Source organism: Chiloscyllium plagiosum, unplaced genomic scaffold (genome assembly GCF_037043375.1).
Source record: "Chiloscyllium plagiosum isolate Xiang-an unplaced genomic scaffold, Cpla_swu_hap1 HiC_scaffold_15, whole genome shotgun sequence".
Taxonomy (NCBI): domain Eukaryota; kingdom Metazoa; phylum Chordata; class Chondrichthyes; order Orectolobiformes; family Hemiscylliidae; genus Chiloscyllium; species Chiloscyllium plagiosum.
This window is the reverse complement of record NW_028270153.1, coordinates 71,020,322-71,042,216: the sequence shown is the minus strand read 5'-3', so window position 1 is coordinate 71,042,216 and position 21,895 is coordinate 71,020,322. Positions and strand designations below refer to the sequence as shown.

The window sequence follows — 21,895 nt, the reverse complement described above, 5'->3', positions numbered from 1 at the left end:
CCAGCACCCAAACTGGTGTAATGATAACGATAGTCTCATGACCAAAACTCCTCCCCACTCTGAGCAAATTCCCTGAAGCAGCTACTGCATTTGATTGTCATTTCTGCTATCAACTGTGAAAATGCTGCTTGGGTGCAACAAACAAAAGTATTCTAGGTTATCATATAGCTAAGCAATGAAAGCAGTGTCAATGAACTCAGATCAAACTCAAATGTTTTACCAGAATGACTGATCGCAAAACACGATGTTATTTCACCTGACTGCGATACAAGGTAAGGTTTTGGTGTTTAAATTCTATTTAAAACCAATCAAGTTTCAATCTCTAAAACCAAAGACTTTAAAGCTACAAGTGTAATGTGGCATGTATCAATTTGATCAGTCTGTCTTCAAATGAAAATGCTGTAAATTAGAACATACTGCATAAAGCGTGCAGACATATTAAGCTCTTGTCCTGTGACGAAGAACAGGAAGTGAAAAATGTGAATGTAATGAACTCCATTCGATCCTAAAATGTTTCACTCACAATTAATCTTAAAATGTTCCACATTAACTTGTCTTCCATAACTGTGCCAGAATTGTTAGAGATATAAGTAAATTTGGATATGAAGGAAACAAAGTTCAAAGAAATTTCACAAGTAGTGACAAGTATCAAAAATATACAAAAAAAGGCGGAGCATAGGAACACAGCTTGCACTTACACTGTCATATTTCTGAAGCATATAAATTCAGCTGCCTGAAGATTATTATTTGGCTTCAAAACAAGATTTTTTTTAAAAGGTTATTGTTGAACGTACAAACATAATGCAGGCAGCATTGTCTTTAACCGCTAAGTGTACTGTACTATAACTGAATGCAAAAAGAAAACAATGATTTTTCCATCCAGAAAGAACTGTATCAAATCACTGGTGGCCAGCTAGAACATTCTTTCAGTCATCAAAGACAATTTCAGCATGAAAACTTGGAGCCCTTATCTGTCTCAGGATTTTATGCAGAACATGTTATAAATGCTGCAGCCTGAAAAGTTTTTCTTGCCATCAAACTATCAATAACATGAATCGTTGAATCTGAAGGAAGGAATTCATTACCGAGCACTTCTCAATATTTCATATGAGAACACAGCACTGCCTGAAATGGAATCTAAGTACAAAAGTATAACTTTCAACTGCCTTCGTAGGCAGAGAGTGGATAGAGAGAGACTTTTCTCATGGCAGAAATGTCTATCATGAGGGGGCATAATTTCAAGGTGATTGGAGGAAGGTTTAGGGGTGATGTCAGAGGTAGGTTACTTCAGTTGCGATTTGTGTGTAAAGTGTTGGAAAAGGTTAAACATCTAGAAAGGAATATGATGATTAGGGATAGTCAACATGGTTTTGTGAAGGGTAGGTCATGCCTCCCCAAACTTACTGAGTTCTTGGAGAAGGTGACCAGACAGGTGGATGAGGGTAAAGAGATTGATGTGGTGTATATGGATTTCAGTAAGGCATTTGATAAGGTTCCCCACTGTAGACTATTGCACAAAATACGGAGGCATGGGATTGAGGGTGATTTGAATCAGACATTGGCTAGTTGAAAGAAGACACAGGGTGGTGGTTAATGGGAAATGTTCATCCTTGAGTTCTGTTACTAGTGGTGTACCACAAGGATTGGTTTTGGGGTCACTGCTGTTTGTTATTTTGTTCAATGACCTATCCATGCTCCCCAGTGACCTATCACAATCAACCCCCATCACGTTCCCAGCTTCCTTCACCCCACCCACCTATTTGTCTCTCAGACCCCTTCCCCCTCCACATTCCTGACAAAGGGCTCCTTGATGTCACCTAACTTGCTGTGCTTTTCCAGCACCACAATTTTTAACTCTGTAGATCAGAGCTAAAAGTGTTGTTTTTCCACATGCTATTCGGTAGATCGCTCATAATGACTTTTCTTTTTCTGTGAATTTAAGTTCATGGCTGATGTCTTGAAGAACAGTTGTTCTGACGCCATGTCAACTAAAGTGTGAGTTTGCTAATAATTGCTAATGGAAATGTCATCCAGATTGCATAACTGGTGGAGAAAAGGAACAGCAGAAACAAAGGGGAGCTCAACAATAAATTTATCCTGGTTAGCAGATTTGGGTTAGAGTTGAGAGTGTGTTGCCAGAAAAGAACAATAGGTCAGGCAGTATCCAAGGAGCAGGAAAATTGACGTTTTGGGCCAGAGCCCTACATCAGGAATGAGGCTGGGAGCCTCAGGGGTGGAGAGATAAATGGGAGGGGAGGTGGGGCTGGTGAAAAGATAGCTGAGAATGCAATAGGTGGATGGAGGTAGGGATGAAGGTGATAGGTGGGAGAAGAGGGTGGAGCAGATTGGTGAGAAGGAAGACTGACAGGTGGGACAGGTTGTGAGGGCGGTACTGAGCTGGAAGGTTGGAACTGGGGTTAAGATGGGGGATGGGGAAAATGAGGAAACTGGTGAAGTCCAATTGATGCCATGGGGTTGCAGGGTCCTGAGGTGGAAGATAAAGCATTCTTCCTCCCAGCCCCATTCCAGGTGAAGGCTTCTGGCCTGAAACATTGATTTTCCTGCTCCTTGGACGCTGCCTGACATGCTGTGCTTTTCCAGCAACACACACTCAACTCTGATCTCCAGCGCCTGCAGACTCACTGTCTCTCAGATTTAGCTCAGAGTAGAGTAATGGTCTGGGACAGACGGCTGGTGGAGTTCTATCCTGGCTCGAGATCATGATGATGATGGGTAGTGACCTGAACAAGGTGTACAGCAAGGGATGAATGCAATCGGGGATAGGAAGGTGGGGTTAGCTGGGATGGGGTTGATGCAGGGGGATGAAAGGAACAGGTTACATTTGGCACAAGGAGGACGGAATGGATGGCAGAGGGAAGTAAAGTATAGTTGCAATGAAACTAACAATTTCAACAGAAATGCTTTGTGGGTCACAGGTTAGTTGGGTTGTAATCTTCAGCAGAAGTAGATCCAATAATATCTGCTACCAGTCAAATTCGTCCTTGCTTGTTTTGTGACTATGATATTAATAGCACTCTTCACTAAAAAAGTAAACAGATGGCTAATGGAAAGAAAAACAAAGTTTAAATATGCATGCTGCACTGCTGAATTAATGCTTTGTATGGTTTTAGTAGCAAATTGTGGGTGCTATTCATGCATGAAGTGTTGTCATATTATTCAAAAATGCATAACATTCAATTCAGTTGATAGAAAGATGGTTTGTTGTGGAGGGATGATTTTGAAGACAAAACAAAGTGGAATCCTTACAATAATGTCATTAATAACTATGGCCTGCACACGGATAACAGATATTTTCATTTTAAAAAGATATGCTGCATATGGTGGTTGGATGTAGAATGTACGCAAATTTTTGGTGTGTAGAATTTACAGCAAAATTTCAGTTGATTACTTGGGCCAGATAAAGACAACCTAAATTATGGAGCTGAGTGCGACAAGATAATGCTAATTGGTTGTTTCCACAGAGCAGAAGATAAGCTGCAACAATAAACTTAAGAAAATCTCATCAGTGCATAAAGCAGTGTAACTGACCCAATTTGGCACAAATAACAGCTATCTTATATTCTGCTTTCTCTCCAACATTGTTTCTAACATGTTTAAGCTTAAACGTTTAAGTTTCTTAGGAACAAATGACAACGAGAGTTGGAAATTAACCTATTAGCTATTTGGAGATGGTGTTTGTAGTCTGCAATGTATTGACCGTGGCATTCCTTGGGGAGGGACTACCATCATACGAAAATGTCAAAGTAACCAATCACGTTAAAAGAATTTTACAGCCACCCAAAGAGAAAACTCACAAAAATTTATAATAAAATAATTTTTAGAATAGTTATGTAGAGCAAATTAAGATAAGGACATACTAATATACACATGGCATGAAGGTGGAAGCTAAACCATTCTGAATTCTAGTTCATCAAATTTAAAATATAGCTTAAAGTTTCCTTTTAGCAGCATCAAACAAATACAAACAATCTTTTCATTGCAAGCTTTATCATGTTACACCTGACAGAATAACTGTAATCTTTGTGTGTTTTCTCTTTGGATGGTATAATGGATTACGTGTACATGGGACAGCAGGGGGCATGTGGAATCATGGGAGGAGGTAGAGGGCATTAGCTGATTTGATTGGGCATGGAGAATGTGTGGGGTCAGGGAGGAGTGAAGGATGAGGGCTGGAAGAATGTTTTATATTTTATTCATTTATTTTGATCATTGGGTACAATGCTGAAGGACCAAGACAAGTTTTTCATTCAGCCTGCCTCAGGCACTGGCAGCCTCCTCAGCCTGCCTCCCCACAAACATGAAATGGGAAATGCAGGCATCAATTTTCAAAGAAGTGGGATTTCAGGGCTAGGCCTCATTTACTTGTAGACTGTAAATTTTGTGTTTACTAGTTCCTGCCGGAATCAATCATTCTTGCATCCCAGAATAAACTTACACCTAAACACTATGATAACTTTAATCTTTCTTATTCACAGGCCTTTTACTGGAAATTTGATCAAACTTACAACACTTCTTTCAAATTCTGATTCCTTTATTTGCTGACATTTTTGAGACTGCTAACTTTCCAGTTATTCATTATTCAAAAAAATTTTGGTCTGTTTCCGAAGGGTTTTATGATGGTTTTTCTACCATTAAACTTATAATCCAGACTCCAGCACTCCAGTCATTACCTTGGGCATCTCAAATCCTTGGCATACGAATCTCTACATAAATCATAGCCTCTTGCCAAAACTTTTGCACAAATGTCTTGCTTTCTCTTGTAATGACTTATCACACACTTTATTTCTGTTAATCAAGGAGTTCATCAGGATACTGTTGTAAAATATTTCTTCTCCTCACAGCATTGATATCTTCAAACAGACAAACAATCTTATGCAACATCTAAATAAGGATAGTATGCAAGTCTTTTGCTAATGCTGAAAAGCCATGACACACTGAAATGTCATTTAGTGGAACACTGCAGTGGCTCGTCTTCATTCAAAGGACAGGAACAGCGATAGGCTACTGGCACTTTATGTTTTCCACGCTGAAACTTCAATTGTGCACACTAAATTTGATGTTGCAAATCATGAGCGATCTCTTTATTTACAAGATAAGTTCCAATTTCTTTTAATCCCAGGCCGAAATATTTTACAGAGTTGATGTACTTATCCAGCATGCCATGAAATTATTGTTTCTCTATGCAATGTTCTACTGATAGTTTGGGGTCAGTCCTTCTAGCTTGCTTTGCAAAAGCTCTATCATTACTGCAACCTCGAGGTATCTTTGACTCTACGAGATATTAAATTTTGTCTGCTTTTTCAGCAACACGTAGGATTGAAAACTAAGTTTTATATATCACTATTGTCTTTGCAGAAATCTGCAAGCTCGAGGCTAAGACCCTGGATGGTTCATTTTACAATGTAATCTTTCCATTCAACTTACTGAATATGCAACATGCTGAGCAATTACACAGGTGAACGTGGACCAATAGCTTTGGCAGTGAAGTACTGAATGTGTCCCAAACAGCTAGTATGCAACTTCCGTAATAATTTCCTATTAAATTGGCTTGAGCAATCATCAAACTGGCACTTGTGTACTGTACATCCTTACAGGTTGCATTCTGGTGGGACGGGGTGGAAACAAAGCAGGCCACACTCTCCAAAGACTGTTGTCAGAAAGGAGCTCTTCCTAAACATTGCTCCTTTGTCAATCTTGCCCAGCCCTCTACAGCCCTTGCTGAGTTTGCTGCTGCATTGTTGCACCCCCCAACATCTGCTGCTCCCCTTCACCATCATTATCAAAGAAGGAATAATTCACCTCCTCACTCAGAGACATATGGCCATTAGCGGATTCAAAGATAGAGTTGCTGAGGTCAGCTGGCCATGATGCTGTATTCCTGCACATGAAGCCTCAATGCTCACAACAGACGTATCGGAAATTAGAATCCATACGGAGCTTTGAAGAGGTTAATTAATTTAATTACAAATGGTGTGAAGATTATACGATAGGATGCATGTTTTGGAGAAAGGTGCATTTAATGCACATCTCCAGGACCCTGAAACAATTGTGCAAGGCAGGCAAACAGGTTGACAATATTGTAAACATGAAGAAAATCAGATAGGTGAGAGCTTTAGACTAAATTCGTGTGAAACTGGACCCAAAGCTGATAATCGTTCTACTCAGCTCAAGTTTGTAGTTGGTGGGATTGGATGGAGTCAATGACAAGGAAGTAGAGAGTTTATGGCAAAACCCAAGTGGACAGCATCAGTCTTCGATAGTGGGGGTATTTAATGATGCCAATGCCATTTGATGTCAAAGGCTGATAGTTAGATTCTCCCTTGTTGGAGATGGTCACCATTTGGCCTTTACTCTCATTCTTCTTTGGCAAGGAAGATTAGTGCCAGATGCAAATTGTGCATGAAGTTGACACATTGTTTTTCTGCACAATGCCCCATGGCCTGCAAAAACACTGATTAATGTTTAATTTTACAGACAAGTGGTAGGATGGAACAGACGAAAAGCAGCTCAAATGCCTCCACAAGAGACCTGAAAGTCAGCATCTGAGGACTTCTGCATTGACGAACTCATCGTTCCAAATTACAGTCTAACATTCTTAATGTGCAGATTATTGCACAATGTGTGGAGTAATAACACTGAGTCACTCTTATTAAATAGCATCCAAATAACAACTGTAGTTACTTTAAGATACTCAAGTAAGCAAACTCAGAAGAGATTGAGCTTGGGTTTCATGAAGTATCATAAAGATTTGCAGGACAATGTTGAATGGTGACTCATCAAAAATATTTCAATGTTGGTTAAGAATAAAGTCAGTGGTTACAATTGTTTATACACTTTGATTTGTTACATTATATTACTGTATTGTAATCACTTAGTAGTAAAAATGTTACAAAGAGCGCAACATTTCACAACACAGTTGGCAGTTGAAGGATATGCAACATTTCAACAAGGAATTTGGACTTTGGATTTAGGACTGGGATCTGAAGTAATTTCTTCAGAGGGATGGGAATCTTTTAACTTCTCTACCCAACACAACTATGAAAGCTCAATTGTCGAGTACTGTACACTCACTCTTAGTTATATGCAGATATGCTACCCACAGATCAAAGTACTTGTGAGTTCAGCCCGAGTCTTTTTCCTGACTTACAGGTCCCAATGGATTGTGCGGTTTTCTTGTAATAGATAGGGGATTTTTATTATAGTGCTATCCATGTTATTGCGTTATCTTAGTGAATTCAGTGCTCCTATTCAGATAACAATGATTTGGTACATATTCAAACAGACTAATAGACTTTTGGACTCTAACGATCAAGGTATGTGGGAGTGGGATGAAAAGTGAAAGTAAAATCAAACATGAACCACGATCTCACTGAATGATAGAGCAGGAGTGCAAGATCTACTTCTACTCCTCATTTTAAGGTCATGATGTCAGATTATTCCCAGAGTAAAGAAACATATTTCTAACGCCTATTCGATGCACATCTCTTTACTGCGGTTGAAAAATTAACCTGTTTCTGTTGCACACAGTAAGATCACAATGGAGAAATTTAGCCAACCACAGCAATAACACTTAACAAATAAATCCCTCATTACAGCAATCATCTTCCTTGCCTCTTCAAAAATCAAATAATTGTAATATTAAATATCTGAAAAGTAACTTCTCACCAGAGCAAACTGCCCCAGAATAAACCAATGACTGTGAAATGGATCCAAGTTAGATTGTGAAGCACAAACCTTTTCCTTGAAAGTAGATTTATTCATATGATGCAAAACACATCTCTGCTTCCTTCCTGTCCCAAGTAATTTTCTTTCAAAACAAAATCAATCTGTTCTAACATGTTATGCTACACTGGAGACAGGTGGGACTTAAACCTGACCCAGAGGTAGGAGCACTACCACTGCATCAAATAACTCAATTTTATTAAGACACAGTCAACACGGATTTATGAAAAGTAAATTATTTATGCATGCTCAGTTCTTAATCAAACAATACCACCAACCATGTATCTTCAACATAATCAACAAACTATTAATAATGTGCCCTCACTCTGATACTTGATACCCCAAATGAGCCCCTCACTCATTGCTGAAACCAGGCAGGAAAATGTGCAGCCTCTGGCTAATCAGTAACATCCCTGCAGCAACAAGAAGACTTTGAATTGCCTCAGTAAGACCACTTGCTGCATCTTTCCCCAACTCTTCCACTCACCACTTCCCTACTGCCACTACTTCCCCTTCTGCTCACCATCATCTCATCCACCGTCTCCCTCTGTTCTGCTCACTTTGTTTTGGCAGAACTTACAGCTATGATGAGAGGTTTATTGAGGAATTCTGAAGGAATGAACATTTTAGTGAGGGGATTCAGTGGATAAGGTGGTTGGGGGTGGGTGAATTAGTGTTATGGTGAAGACCTTTTGGAGGCGTCAGTGCAGTAGCAGGGTCTCATTAAGTTAGTTTAGTATTGTGATGTGCATTAACTGAAAGGGGAGGATTCTGGGTAATCCAAGATGGAGGACGGGAAAAATTTCTGGCTGTAAGAGCTGCTTTTTTTTTGAGGTATGTTAGGTGTTGGAGGTATTTCCTCAAATTCCAGGAGCAGCAATTATTGTTTTATATGCTGTTGCATTGTTTTGGAACTTTGGGAAAAAAAAAGTCAAAAAAGCAGTTTAAAAGGACAATGGTGAGGACAGTGCAAGAGAGAGAGAGAGACACAGACACAGACAGAGAGACAGACAGAGAGACAGACAGAGAGACAGACAGACAGACAGACAGACAGACAGACAGAGAACCTGCACAGTTTACCGCCTTTGCTGTTTGAATTGGTGTATCGCTGGACATCGGAGTGCATCTGGGAAAATTAACAAACAGTGAAATTCACAACTAAATCTTGGAGGAACTGTTGGGTGAAGTTCACAACACAGAATCAGATAAGTTAATTGTTGTTTTAAGTCTGTCCAAGAGAAAGGCTGCATTAGTGAGTATAGAGGATTCTTTCTTGATTATATGTTTTTTGAGATAAGTCTCTTGATTAAACTTAAAATATAAGCCATAGCTATTAATTTAACCTGGGGCAGTGTTTGTAGAGGAGTAAGACAGTGTTATTTTCTGGGTCTGTAGATTGTGAAGGAGCAAAAAATGGCCTTTGCAGTGATGTGTACTTCTTGTCAGATGTGGGAGTTTAAAGAGAGTTTCAGGGTTACTGCGGATTATTTCTGCCATAAATGCTGTTGGAGGCGAATCTTGTCAGATCGAGTAGATCGAGTAGATCGGTTGGAGAGACAGATAGAAGCGATGAGGAATTTGCAACAGCAACAGTATGTGATGAATGGCAGTTATAGGAAGGGGGGAAAGTCTCAGATACAGTCACAGATGGGTTAACACCAGGAAGGGTAAGAGAAGTAGGCAGCTAGTGCAGGAGTCTTTTGTGGATATACCCATTTCAAACAAATATGCTGTTTTGGAAAATGCAGGGGGTGATGGATTCTCAGGGGAATGAAGCACGAACAGCCAAGTTTCTGGTGTTGAGACTGGCTCTAATGCAACGAGGGGGTACATCAGCTTCCAAGAGATCACTTGTGTTAGGGGATTCTGTAGTCAGAGGTACAGACAGACGTTTCTGTGGCCAGCAGAGAAAAAGCAGAATGGTGTATTGTTTCCCTGGTGCCAGGATCAAGGATGTCTCAGAGAGGGTGCAGAGTGTTCTCACGGGGGAGAGGGGCCAGCAAGAGGTCATTGTCCACATTGGAACCAACAACATTGGAAGGGAAAAGATTGAGACTCTGAAGGGATGTTACAGAGAGTTAGGCAGAAATTTAAAAAGGAGGTCCTCAAGTGTAGTTATATCTGGATTACTCCCAGTGCTACGAGCTAGTGAGGGCAGGAATAGGAGGATAGAGCAGATGAATGCATGGCTGAGGAGCTGGTGTATGGGAGAAGGATTCACATTTTTGGATCATTGGAATCTCTTTTGGGTAGAAGTGACCTGTACAAGAAGGACAGATTGCACCTAAATTGGAAGGGGACTAACATACAGGCAGGGAAATTTGCTAGAACTGCTTGGGAGGATTTAAACTAGTAAGGTGGGGGAGTGGGGCCCAGGGAGATAGTGTGGAAAGAGACGGGTACAGCCGAGAACAGAAGTGAGTCAAACAGTCAGGGCAGGCAGGGACAAAATAGGACTAATAAATTAAACTGCATTTATTTCAATGCAAAGGGCCTAACAGGGAAGGCAGATGAACTCAGGGTATGGTTAGGAACATGGGACTGGGATATCATAGCAATTACGGAAACATGACTCAAGGATGGGCAGGACGGGTAGCTTAATGTTCCAGGATACAACATTGTTTTTTTTGTCATTTTTATAAATGACTTAGACGCAGGCATAGGTGGATGGATTAGTAAATTTGCAGACGACACTAAAGTTGGTGGAGTAGTGGACAGTTTAGAAGAATGTTACAGGTTGCAGGGGGACTTGGATAAACTGCAGAATTGGGCTGAGAGGTGGCAAATGGAGTTTAATGTAGCTAAATGGGAGGTGATGCACTTTGGGAAGAATAACAGGAAGGCAGAGTACTGGGTCAATGGAAAGATTCTTGGTAGTGTGGATGTGCAGAGGGATTTTGGACTCCATGTACATAGATCCCTGAAAGTTGCCACCCAGGTGTATAGTGCTGTTAAGAAGACATACGGTGAGTTAGGTTTAATTGGTAGAGAGATCGAGTTCCGCAGCCGCAGTATTATGCTGCAACTATACAAAACGTTAGTGCGGCCACACTTGGAATGTTATGTACAGTTCTGGTCCCCATATTTCGGGAAGGATGTGGAAGCATTGGAAAAGGTGCAGAGGAGATTTACCAGGATGTTGCCTGGTCAGGAGGGAAGATCTTATGAGGAAAGGTTGAGAGACTTGAACCTTTTCTCATTGGCAAGAAGAAGGCTAAGAGGGGATTTGATAGAGACATACAAGATGATCAGAGGATTAGATAGGGTAGACAGTGAAAGCCTTTTTCCTAGGATGATGACGTCAGCATGTACGAGGGGGTATAACTACAAATTGAGGGGTGATAGATTTAAGACAGATGCCAGAGGCAGGTTCTTTACGTAGAGAGTGCTAAGGGCAGGGAATGCCCTACCTGCTAATGTAGTCAACTCAGTCACATTAGGGAGATTTAAACAATCCTTAGATAAGCACATGGATGATTTTGGGATAGTGTAGGGGGACGAGCTGAGAATACTTCACTGGTCGGCACAACATTGAGGGCCGAAGGGCCTGTTCTGCGCTGTATTGTTCTATGTTCCAAATGCTACAGGAAGGATAGAAAGGGAGGCAAGAGAGGAGGGGGAGTGGCATTTTTGATAAGGGATAGCATTACAGCTGAGCTGAGGGAGGATATTCCCAGAAATACATCCAGGGAAGTTATTTGGGTGGAACTGAGAAATAAGAAAGGGATGATCACCTTATTGGGATTGTATTATAGACCCCCTAATAGTCAGAGGGAAATTGAGAAACAAACTTGTAAGGAGATCACAGCTATCAATAAGAATAATAGGGTAGTTATGGTCAGGGATTTTAACTTTCTAAACATTGACTGGGACTGCCATAGTGTTAAAGGTTTAGATGAAGAGGAATTTCTTAAGTGTGTACAAGACAATTTTCTGATTCAGTATGTGGATGTACCAACTACAGAAGGTGCAAAACTTGACCTACTCTTGGGAAATAAGGCAGGGCAGGTGACTGAGGTGTCAGTGGGGGAGCACTTTGGGGCCAGCGACCATAATTCTATTTGTTTTAAAATAGTGATGGCAAAGGACAGACCAGATCTAAAAGTTGAAGTTCTAAATTGGAGAAAGGCCAATTTTGACGGTATTAGGCAAGAACTTTCAAAAGCTGATTGGAGGCAGATGTTCGCAGATAAAGGGACGGCTGGAAAATGGGACACCTTCAGAAATGAGATAACAAGAATCCAGAGAAAGTATATTCCTGTCAGAGTGAAAGGGAAGGCTGGTAGGTATAGGGAATGCTGGATGACTAAAGAAATTGAGGGTTTGGTTAAGAAAAAGAAGGAAGCATATGTCAGGTATAGACAGGATAGATCGAGTGAATCCTTAGAAGAGTATAAAGAAAATAGGAGTATACTTAAGAGGGAAATCAGGAGGGCAAAACAGGGACATGAGATAGCTTTGGCAAATAGAATTAAGGAGAATCCAAAGGGTTTTTACAAATATATTAAGGACAAAAGGGTAACTAGGGAGAGAATAGTGCCCCTCAAAGATCAGCAAGGCATCCTTTGTGTGGAGCCACAGAAAACGGGGGAGATACTAAATGAATATTTTGCATCAGTATTTACTGTGGAAAAGTATAAGAAAGATATAGACTGTAGGGAAATAGATGGTGACATCTTACAAAATGTCCAGATTACAGAGGAGGAAGTGCTGGATGTCTTGAAACGGTTAAAGGTGGATAAATCCCCAGGATCTGATCAGGTATACCCGAGAACTCTGTGGGAAGCTACAGAAGTGATTGCTGGGCCTCTTGCTGAGATATTTGTATCATCGATAGTCACAGGTGAGGTCCCAGAAGACTGGAGGTTGGCAAACATGGTAACACTGTTTAAGAAGAGCGGTAAAGACAAGCCAGGAAACTATAGACCGGTGAGCCTGACCTCGGTGGTGGGCAAGTTGTTGGAGGGAATCCTGAGGGACAGGATGTACATGTATTTGGAAAGGCAAGGATTGATTCGGGAGAGTCAACATGGTTTTGTGCGTGGGAAATCATGTCTCAGAAACTTGATTGAGTTTTTTGAAGAAGTAACAAAGAAGTTTGATGAGGGCAGAGCAGTAGATGTGATCTCTATGGACTTCAGTAAGGCATTCGACAAGGTTCCCCATGGGAGACTGATTAGCAAGGTTAGATCTCATGGAATACAGGGAGAACTAGTCATTTGGATACATAACTGGCGCAAAAGGTAGAAGACAGAGGGTGGTGGTGGAGGGTTGTTTTCCAGATTGGAGGCCTGTGACCAGTGGAGTGCCACAAGGATCGGTGCTGGGTCCTCTACTTTTTGTCATTTACATAAATGATTTGGATGCAAGCATAAGAGGTATAGTTAGTAAGTTTGCAGATGACACCAAAATTGGAGGTGTAGTGGATAGCAAAGAGGGTTACCTCAGATTATAACAGGATCTGGACCAAATGGGCCAATGGGCTGAGAAGTGGCAGATGGAGTTTAATACAGATAAATGTGAGGTGCTGCATTTTGGGAAAGCAAATCTTAGCAGGACTTATACACTTAATGGTAAGGTCCTAGGGAGTGTTGCTGAACAAAGAGACCTTGGAGTGCAAGTTCATAGCTCCTTGAAAGTGGAGTCGCAGGTGGATAGGATAGTGAAGGCGGCGTTTGGTATGCTTTCCTTTATTGGTCAGAGTATTGAGTACAGGAGTTGGGAGGTCATGTTGCGGCTGTACAGGACATTGGTTAGGCCACTGTTGGAATATTGCTTGCAATTCTGGTCTCCTTCATATCGGAAAGATGTTGTGAAACTTGAAAGAGTTCAGAAAAGATTTCCAAGGATTTTGCCAGGGTTGGAGGATTTGAGCTACAGGGAGAGGCTGAACAGGCTGGGTTGTTTTCCCTGGAGCGTTGGAGGCTGAGGGATGACCTTATAGAGGTTAACAAAATTATGAGGGACACGGATCGGGTAAATAGACAAAACCTTTTCCGTGGGGTCGGAGAGTCCAGAACTAGAGGGCATAGGTTTAGGGTGAGAGGGGAAAGATATAAAAGAGACCTAAGGGGCAACTTTTTCACGCAGAGGGTGGTACGTGTATGGAATGAGCTGCCAGAGGATGTGGTGGAGGCTAGTACAATTGCAACATTTAAGAGGCATTTGGATAGGTATATGAATAGGAAGGGTTTGGAGGGATATGGGCGGGGTGCTGGCAGGTGGGACTAGATTGGGTTGGGATAACTGGTCGGCATGAACAGGTTGGACCGAACGGTCAGTTTCCATGCTGTACAGCTCTATGACTCTATGATTACATTTAAAAACTTTAATAAATTGTTGTGACTAACTGGAAGATACTGATCATCTAGGTATTTTGCAAACCCCTCAATTTTCTCATGTATTTTCCTGACAATTAAGTTGTTTGATAATTTAACCTGCGAATTAAGCTACACAGGGGCGGCAATATTTTTCCCTAAACCTATGTTTTCTAGAGTATGTTTTTTGGCAGCATTGAATTGCAGGTATCTTGCAACATTTGCCTAAGCTAAAAATCAGGAAAGTGATACAATACTTGATATGTACTCTTACTGAGATCAGATAACTCAACACAATACCCAATATCATAGTTTTGGACAGGATTACAACCATGTGATTCGTTAGATTTTCTACAACAAAAGTTAGCTTTAACGATAGTTCACACCTAACTCAAAACCCAAAATTTTAATTATCTAATCATGCTGCACTTAATGACAAATACTAACTCCATTCTGATTATTTACAGCTAAAAGAAGAAAAGTAGGCTTCTCAATTACAACATGGTCTACTTAAACTCCAACATGAGCAAATTTGGAATGAAATGGTGCTTCGGGTTAATTCTTTTATCAGCTATCTTCATATTTGTAGAAATTATCAAACATCCAAATTGCTTTAAGAATTATATTGTGCAAAGGAACAGCACCAACGTGGTTTTTCATAATTGTAGTGGATACTGTCCTGCAATAATAAATGGTGATGAGGAAGCATGCCAACTTGGAAACCATTGTCAAAAGCAGGACGAGCCAGAAACATTTCACATTCAAGACCCAGTCAACTGCATCAGATTCAAAGAAGAATATCACTTCATAACAGGTTCACTGTCAGAAGAAGAAGCCAGCTATCCCTTGGCTTATATTATCACAATTCACAAAGAGTTTGAAATGTTTGTAAAACTTCTGCGAGCAATTTATAACCCAGACAATGTTTATTGCATTCATGTTGACCAAAAGTCACCAGAAGATTACAAAAGAAAAGTGAAGAAATTGACTGACTGCTTTGAAAATATCTTTGTAGCTTCAAAAATGGAACATGTTGTTTATGCTGGTTTTTCACGCCTGCAAGCAGACATAAATTGTATGAAAGATCTTGTAACCTCAAAGGTTAAGTGGAAGCATGTCATCAATCTCTGTGGACAAGATTTCCCAATTAAAACAAACAGGGAAATCATTTTGCACATTAAAAGTAAATGGCAGGGCAAGAATATTACACCAGGAATACAACAACCACCAAATATGAAATACAGGACAGAGTACAGCTACAAAGAGCACATCAATAATGCTGAAGCTTATGTTTATCGACTTAACAAAAAGAAAGCCAAACTACCTCTGGATATCTCTATTTATTTTGGAACGGCATACTATGCACTCACAAGAAACTTTGTGCAATTCATATTGGAAGACACACGTGCCAAAGCTCTTCTCGAGTGGTCGCGGGATACATACAGCCCTGATGAGCATTTCTGGGTGACAATGAATCGTTTAAAGGGTGAGCTCGAAAAAGGTCAATGAGGTTATTTGCTGGTTAGACACAGGTGAAAGGTTTTTCATGGTTAATGGAGTTTAATATGATAGGGTTGGTTTCAGAAACAAACACTGCAGGCTCCATTTCACAGTATGAAAAAAATCATGAAGAATAGCATGCCCAGTTCACAGTCTGTGTGTTCAGTCTGTAATTGGGGGGGCACATTGTTCTCTGGTCTGTATAAAGGTGACTAGGCAAATTGGTCATGGAACAAAATGATACAAATCAACACAAATAAATAAATAAAATGTATAGAACAAGATGCCCAGAGATGTATTTCCAAATTTAAACTGGAAAGAAAATGCTGTGCATTGTGATTTTACTCGGCATACACATTATAACTTGTAACATAACTAAATTATGTGTACACTGTGCTCAAAGTGAACAGGTGCTCTTTTTTCAGAAGACACCCTCAAGTAGATGAATACTGAAGAATTTTAAAAATATATTTCCTACATTCTCTGATATATCAACCTGTAGCTTGTATTATTATAAGAACTAGATTGGCATTCATTTTATTTGGAATTATTTTAGTCAGTGCAAGAAACTGTAAATATGGTTCATCATTTACATAATGATATGAGCACCAATTGTCACAAGAGCATGGCTGACCATAAAATATGCCTTTGAAATCCATGATATTTCCGCTTCATAAATTCCAAATGAGCATGGTCAAATTAATTGATTTAGAATTTAATTGAAATACTCCATAACTGGTTCAATAATTCAAAAGGTAAAATTTGGTGGGCGGCACGGTGGCACTGTGGTTAGCACTGTTGCCTCACAGCGCCAGAGACCTGGGTTCAATTCCCGCCTCAGGCGACTGTGTGGAGTTTGCACGTTCTCCCTGTGTCTGCGTGGGTTTCCTCCGGGTGCTCCGGTTTCCTCCCACAGTCCAAAGATGTGCAGGGTCAGGTGAATTGGCCATGCTAAATTGCCCGTAGTGTTAGGTATAGGGGTAAATGTAGGGTTATGGGTGGGTTGCGCTTCGGCGGGTCGGTGTGGACTTGTTGGGCCAAAGGGCCTGTTTCCACACTGTAATGTAATCTAATCTAATCTAATTGAGATGAATTCTGAAGTGGTAATTGCAAAAAGTCACAACTTTGAATTATTTGGATTTTTTTTTAAGGACTGTAGTAATAATGATTTTTTAAAGCAACCCATTTGAGTAGACTTTTTGCACTTTTGGACTTGATAGCTATCCCATTTTTGTGATCAGCAGAAAGTAGCACCAAACACTATAACCTCCCACCAGTGTCAATAAGTGCCTCTCCAAGTTCTATCAACAAATGAGTTGAAATTTGAACCCTAGCCTGGTCCTCTGGAATAGTAGCACAATAACATGCTTACTATATCATTGACTACATTTCTCATAGTTTCAATCAGGATTCAAACTTACGTAGAGAAACACCAAAAGATTTCAAATCCATTACCTTAACCACTCATTCACAGCTACATGTCTTATTTAAATTCCACCATGATGGGTTTCAAACACACATTCCCAATGCCTGGTCATTTGCAATTGAAACTGACAGTCCTTTAAAAGGGACTCCATGGCTGAAACAAAAACTTCAAAGGAAATTAAATTAAAATGTAATTCCTGAGGCTAGTGATGATCTCCAGCTACTGCATCAACTCACTGATCACAGAAGGTTTCAACTACAATGACAACACCATGTGCTGCCTCTCCAAAGCCAACCCGGGCATACATGTAACCATAACAAAAGGGCGATAAGTCAGGTCATGCTGAAACAATTATCTAATGAGTATCCATAACTTGCAACCACTTAAACTTAACTTATACAACTCATTACTCTCTCCCCCAGCCACCACATCCAACAGCCCCAATAACTTAGGAATAAATGTTCTCTTCAAGTTGTTCAGACATTTTAAGGTAGTATGGTACTGTATATAAGAAAATGTTTATCATTCATTTCTCTTTCCAGATGCACCTGGTGCAACCCCAGACTGTACATGGGAAGGCAACGTAAGGGCTATAAAATGGGCACCCAATGCAGGACCATCACCTGTTAACTGTAATGGTAAGCAGTAGAGAATATTTAATCCTACAGTTGAGGATCCTTCACCCTCACTGAACTGTATTTTAATAATGCAAACATACTCAAAATAAAAATCAATAAGTGACTCCTGCATCAGAAAACTCAGTTTTCCCTAAGGCACGGGGTTACCAATTTTGGTGCCCCCAATCACAGCGCCAGAGACCCGGGTTCAATTCCCGCCTCAGGGACTGTGTTGAGTTTGCACATTCTCCCCATCTCTGCGTGGGTTTCCTCCGGGTGCTCCGGTTTCCTCCCACAGTTCAAAGATGTGCAGTTTAGGTAAATTGGCCATGCTAAATTGCCTGTACTGTTAGGTGCAGGGTAAATGTAGGGGAATGGGTCTGGGTGGGTTGCAGTTCGGCAGGTTGGTTGGGCCGAAGGGCCTGTTTCCACACTGTAAGTAATCTAAAACACACTCCAAAAGCAGAGGCTAATGTTCTGGAGCGCAGGGTTTGAAACCCATTATTGCAGAATCGGAAATCTTCAGCTATTGGAGATCACGTAACCACTGCTGATTGTCATAAATATTGATCTGGTTCATTAATTCCTTTAGTGAAGGAGGTTTCCTGGCCTAACCTCATCTAACCGTGCAATCCACGGTAGCTCAGTGGTTAGCACTGCTGCCTCACAGCGCCTGAGATCAGAGTTCTATTCCAGCCTCAGGCGACTGTCTGCGTAAAGTTTGCACATTCTCCCAGTGTCTCTGTGGGTTTCCTCAGAGTGCTCCGGTCTCCTCCCACAATCCAGAGATGTGCAGGTTAGATAAACTGGTCATGCTAAATTGCCTATAGTGTTCTGGAATGTGTAGGTTAGGTACGTTAGTCAGGGAAAATGTAGAATAGTAGGGTAGGGGAATGAGTCTGGGTGGGTTACTCCTTGGAGGGCTGGTGTGGACTTGTTAGGTTGAATGGGCTGTTTCCACACTGTAGGGATTCTATGATTCTAACCTACATGTGACTCCACACCCACTACAATGTGTTTGGTTCTTAACTGCCCTGTGGACAATTAAGGATGGGCAATAAACACTGGCTTCCACTGTGTTGTATATTTTCTCCGTGTCTGCGTGGGTTTCCTCAGACAGTCTAAAGATGTGCAGGTTAGGTAGATTAGCCATGGAAAATGCAGGGTAGCAGTGTGGGCCTGAGTGGGATGCTCTTCAGAGGGTCAGTGTGGACTAGATGGATCAAATGGCCTGCTTCTACATTGTCAGGGTTCTAGCCAGTGACATCCAAATCTCGTTAATGAACTAATTTTAAAAAGGTATTTTCCAACCCTTTTTTTTTGGCTTTAGCAAACTTATTAAGTGGAATGTGGCCTGTGGTCAGTCATGGTTCTTTTAGACTCAAGAAAGGAAGATGCTTTTAAAGTCCTAATTTCTCCCCTCTTTGGCAAACAGCATTGGCTCGTAATGAGGACAAGAGTTCCACCCTTGGTAACTCGGGCAAATAAAAGTAGAGGCAGTGAATATCAAGCTACGTGATGATTTGATCGTATCACAACAAACATATATTGCAGTTTAAAACAAAAACACAGCATCTCAACGTGATCTTGATGACTGTCCCGCTCAATGAACTAAAAATACAACAAACCAGGTTTGAATGCCAACAGACCAACCCCATTTTGCATCACAGCTGCTAAGCCAATTGAAGCAAACTGACAGAGCACATTGTGCAACATTCTCTAATGCAGGAGAACTGTAGCTAGAAATAAGGCATTACACGTGGGTTTACACAAAACTCAAGATACCTGTTTCAAATCATTACCTTTGTTGTAATGTGTTCATGTCAGTATTTTAATAACAGATGCTTTTATTTTCCAGGACATTACGTCCACGACATTTGTGTGTATGGCCTCAAAGATTTAAAATGGATTGTTGAACAACAAGATATGTTTGCCAATAAATTTGAAATGTCGTCCCCTCTGACTGTTAAGTGTATCGAGAAATGGCATAGGAATCGCACACTTAGCCAAGCTTCAGGAACTATACAGCCACACTGGTACTTCGAGGATTAAGAATATTTTGATATGAGGATTAAGATTTAAGCAAGAAGGAAGATTTGACTAAAAGCAGTTAATATAATTCTAAATTAATCTCGGAATTCTGGAACTGGTTCTCTGGTGTCTACCATAAGCTTTTAGATTGCTAAAGAATTTTAGGAGATAGTTGTTGATGTACATGGGTGCAATGAAGAATAAACAAAACTGGATGAATGACTATTTAATTCCTAATGAATCATAGAAGGTATATATTATTTACATCTATATAAATTGCTTGCCTCTTGACACCACTTAGGTAATTTAGTTTGTGGAAAATATCACTTGATTGACAACTGCACTGCATCAGTATGAAACAACTAATTTAATTTATTTTGTCATATGTTTGAGATAGTTGCCTTTCCAGTCTACTTGAAGACAGCTTAGCCATTTCTCAAACTAGGGGCTAGTGTTACTGAAAAACAGGACACTCATTTAAAATTGAGATGCCAAAAAAATGCCTGCTCCCAGAGGGTGGTCAAGTCTGAAATTCTCAACCCCAAAGAATTGTGGAGGCTAAGTCATTGAAAATATTTAAAGAGAATGTAGGTAGACTTTTGAATTAGAAGAGTGAAAAGCTATGAAGAGCTGACACAAAAGAGGAATTGAGGTCTCAGGCAGAAAGACATGACTTTACAGAATGGTGGGGCAAGTGTGAGAGCTGAATTGTCTACTCCTGATGCTATTTTGTATGTTTGTATATATTCTGATGAAAGATTAGATTAGCTAGTGTCGTTTTCTTTCATGCAACAAAGGTTGAGACAGGACCTAACGGAACTGTGTAAGATAATGAGGGGAACAGATAGTTTGGGGGATAGAAACACACTTTTTCCATTAGAAGAGTTTGTCAATAACCAAGGGCCAAAGACTTAAGGCAGGAGGTAAAGGCTAAGAAAGGAGTTGAGGAGAAACGTTTTGACCCAGAGGGTGGAGGATGTCTGGAACTAATTGCCTGGAGTCAGAACCTTTTAACTTTGGAGTAATATTTAGATATTCACTTGTGTTGTAATAGCCCCCAGAGCTATGGGGAAAAGCTGGAAAATAGACTTAGCGTAGTCAGATCTTTGCTGACATGATAGGCCAAATAACTGCCTCCTGAGCTGTAAATGTGTATGAGGCTAAATCTCGTAATCAAAAATACATGCTCTCTCTACCTCAAATTACCATGGAAAAGCAATCTTTGTCAACATTAAGATAGTTTTTGTAATACAGGCAAGCCATTATTTTCTGTTTTATAAGAATGTCATCATGTACACTGAATCAGGTATGAATACTCATTTATATGTGTGACTTTAATAAAATTGTTGATTGTACAGAAAATTAAACTCTCTGTATTGGTAATGTTAAATCTCCAATTGCTAAATGTAAATGCTGAATTGATAATAAAGTAATTACAGAGTTCTATAAAAAAGATTTCCAGAATCCCTTAATTCTATGTCTGGTTTCAGCTTATGTTATTTGAATTCTGATTTCCAAATTCAAGAGCTGTGGATTCAAGGTACATTCCAGGATTTGAGCATAACATGTAGGCTGACAGTCATCGAATCCCCAAGTGTGAAAACAGGCCACTCAGACCACTGAGTCCACACCAACCCTTCGGAGAACAGCCTATCCAGACCCAATCCTTACCCTATCCCTGTAACCCTGTAATTCCCACAACTAATCCACCTAGCCTGCACATACCTGAACACTATGGGCAATACAGCATGGTCACCTAATCTGCACATCTTTGGACTGTTGGAGGAAACTGAAACACCGGGAGGAAATCCACACAGACACAGGGAGATTGTGCAAACGCAGGGGTGGAATCAAACTCGGGTCCCTGGCACTGCGAGGCAGCAGTGCTAACCACTGAGCCACCATGCCACCCAGTCACTGCAGTATTGCAGATGTTTTGAAGGCAGCTGTTAATTCATTCTGAAGCCAATCTTTTACTTAATACAAGAGTAACTTACAAAATACAAAGGTCTGCCATAACATGCATCCATTGCCTCAAAAGCCTCTTTACATATATACTCAAGACACTGAGTCATAAAGTCATAGAAATGTACAGCACAGAAACAGACTCTTCAGTCCAACTCGTCCATGCCGACCAGATATCCTAACCTAATGTACTCCCATTTGCCAGCACTTGGCCCATATCCCTCAAAATGCTTCATATTCATATACCCATCCAGATGACTTTTACATGCTGCAATTGTACCAGCCTCTACTACTTC

At 40.5% G+C, this 21,895-nt stretch overlaps 2 protein-coding genes across 3 annotated transcripts in view; one reads left to right on the top strand and one right to left on the bottom strand.

Annotated features, from left to right (window-relative positions):
* rtf2 (replication termination factor 2) overlaps positions 1-21,895 on the bottom strand; it is a 168,091-nt gene that overhangs the window by 72,788 nt on the left and 73,408 nt on the right. The window lies entirely within an intron of this gene.
* Positions 67-21,080, top strand: gcnt7 (glucosaminyl (N-acetyl) transferase family member 7). The gene is made up of 4 exons (XM_087995022.1): positions 67-272; positions 14,528-15,546; positions 17,529-17,624; positions 19,462-21,080. The coding sequence occupies exons 2-4, from the start codon at positions 14,562-14,564 to the stop codon at positions 19,653-19,655; spliced, it is 1,275 nt and encodes a 424-aa protein (XP_087851148.1). The 5' UTR covers positions 67-272; positions 14,528-14,561; the 3' UTR covers positions 19,656-21,080.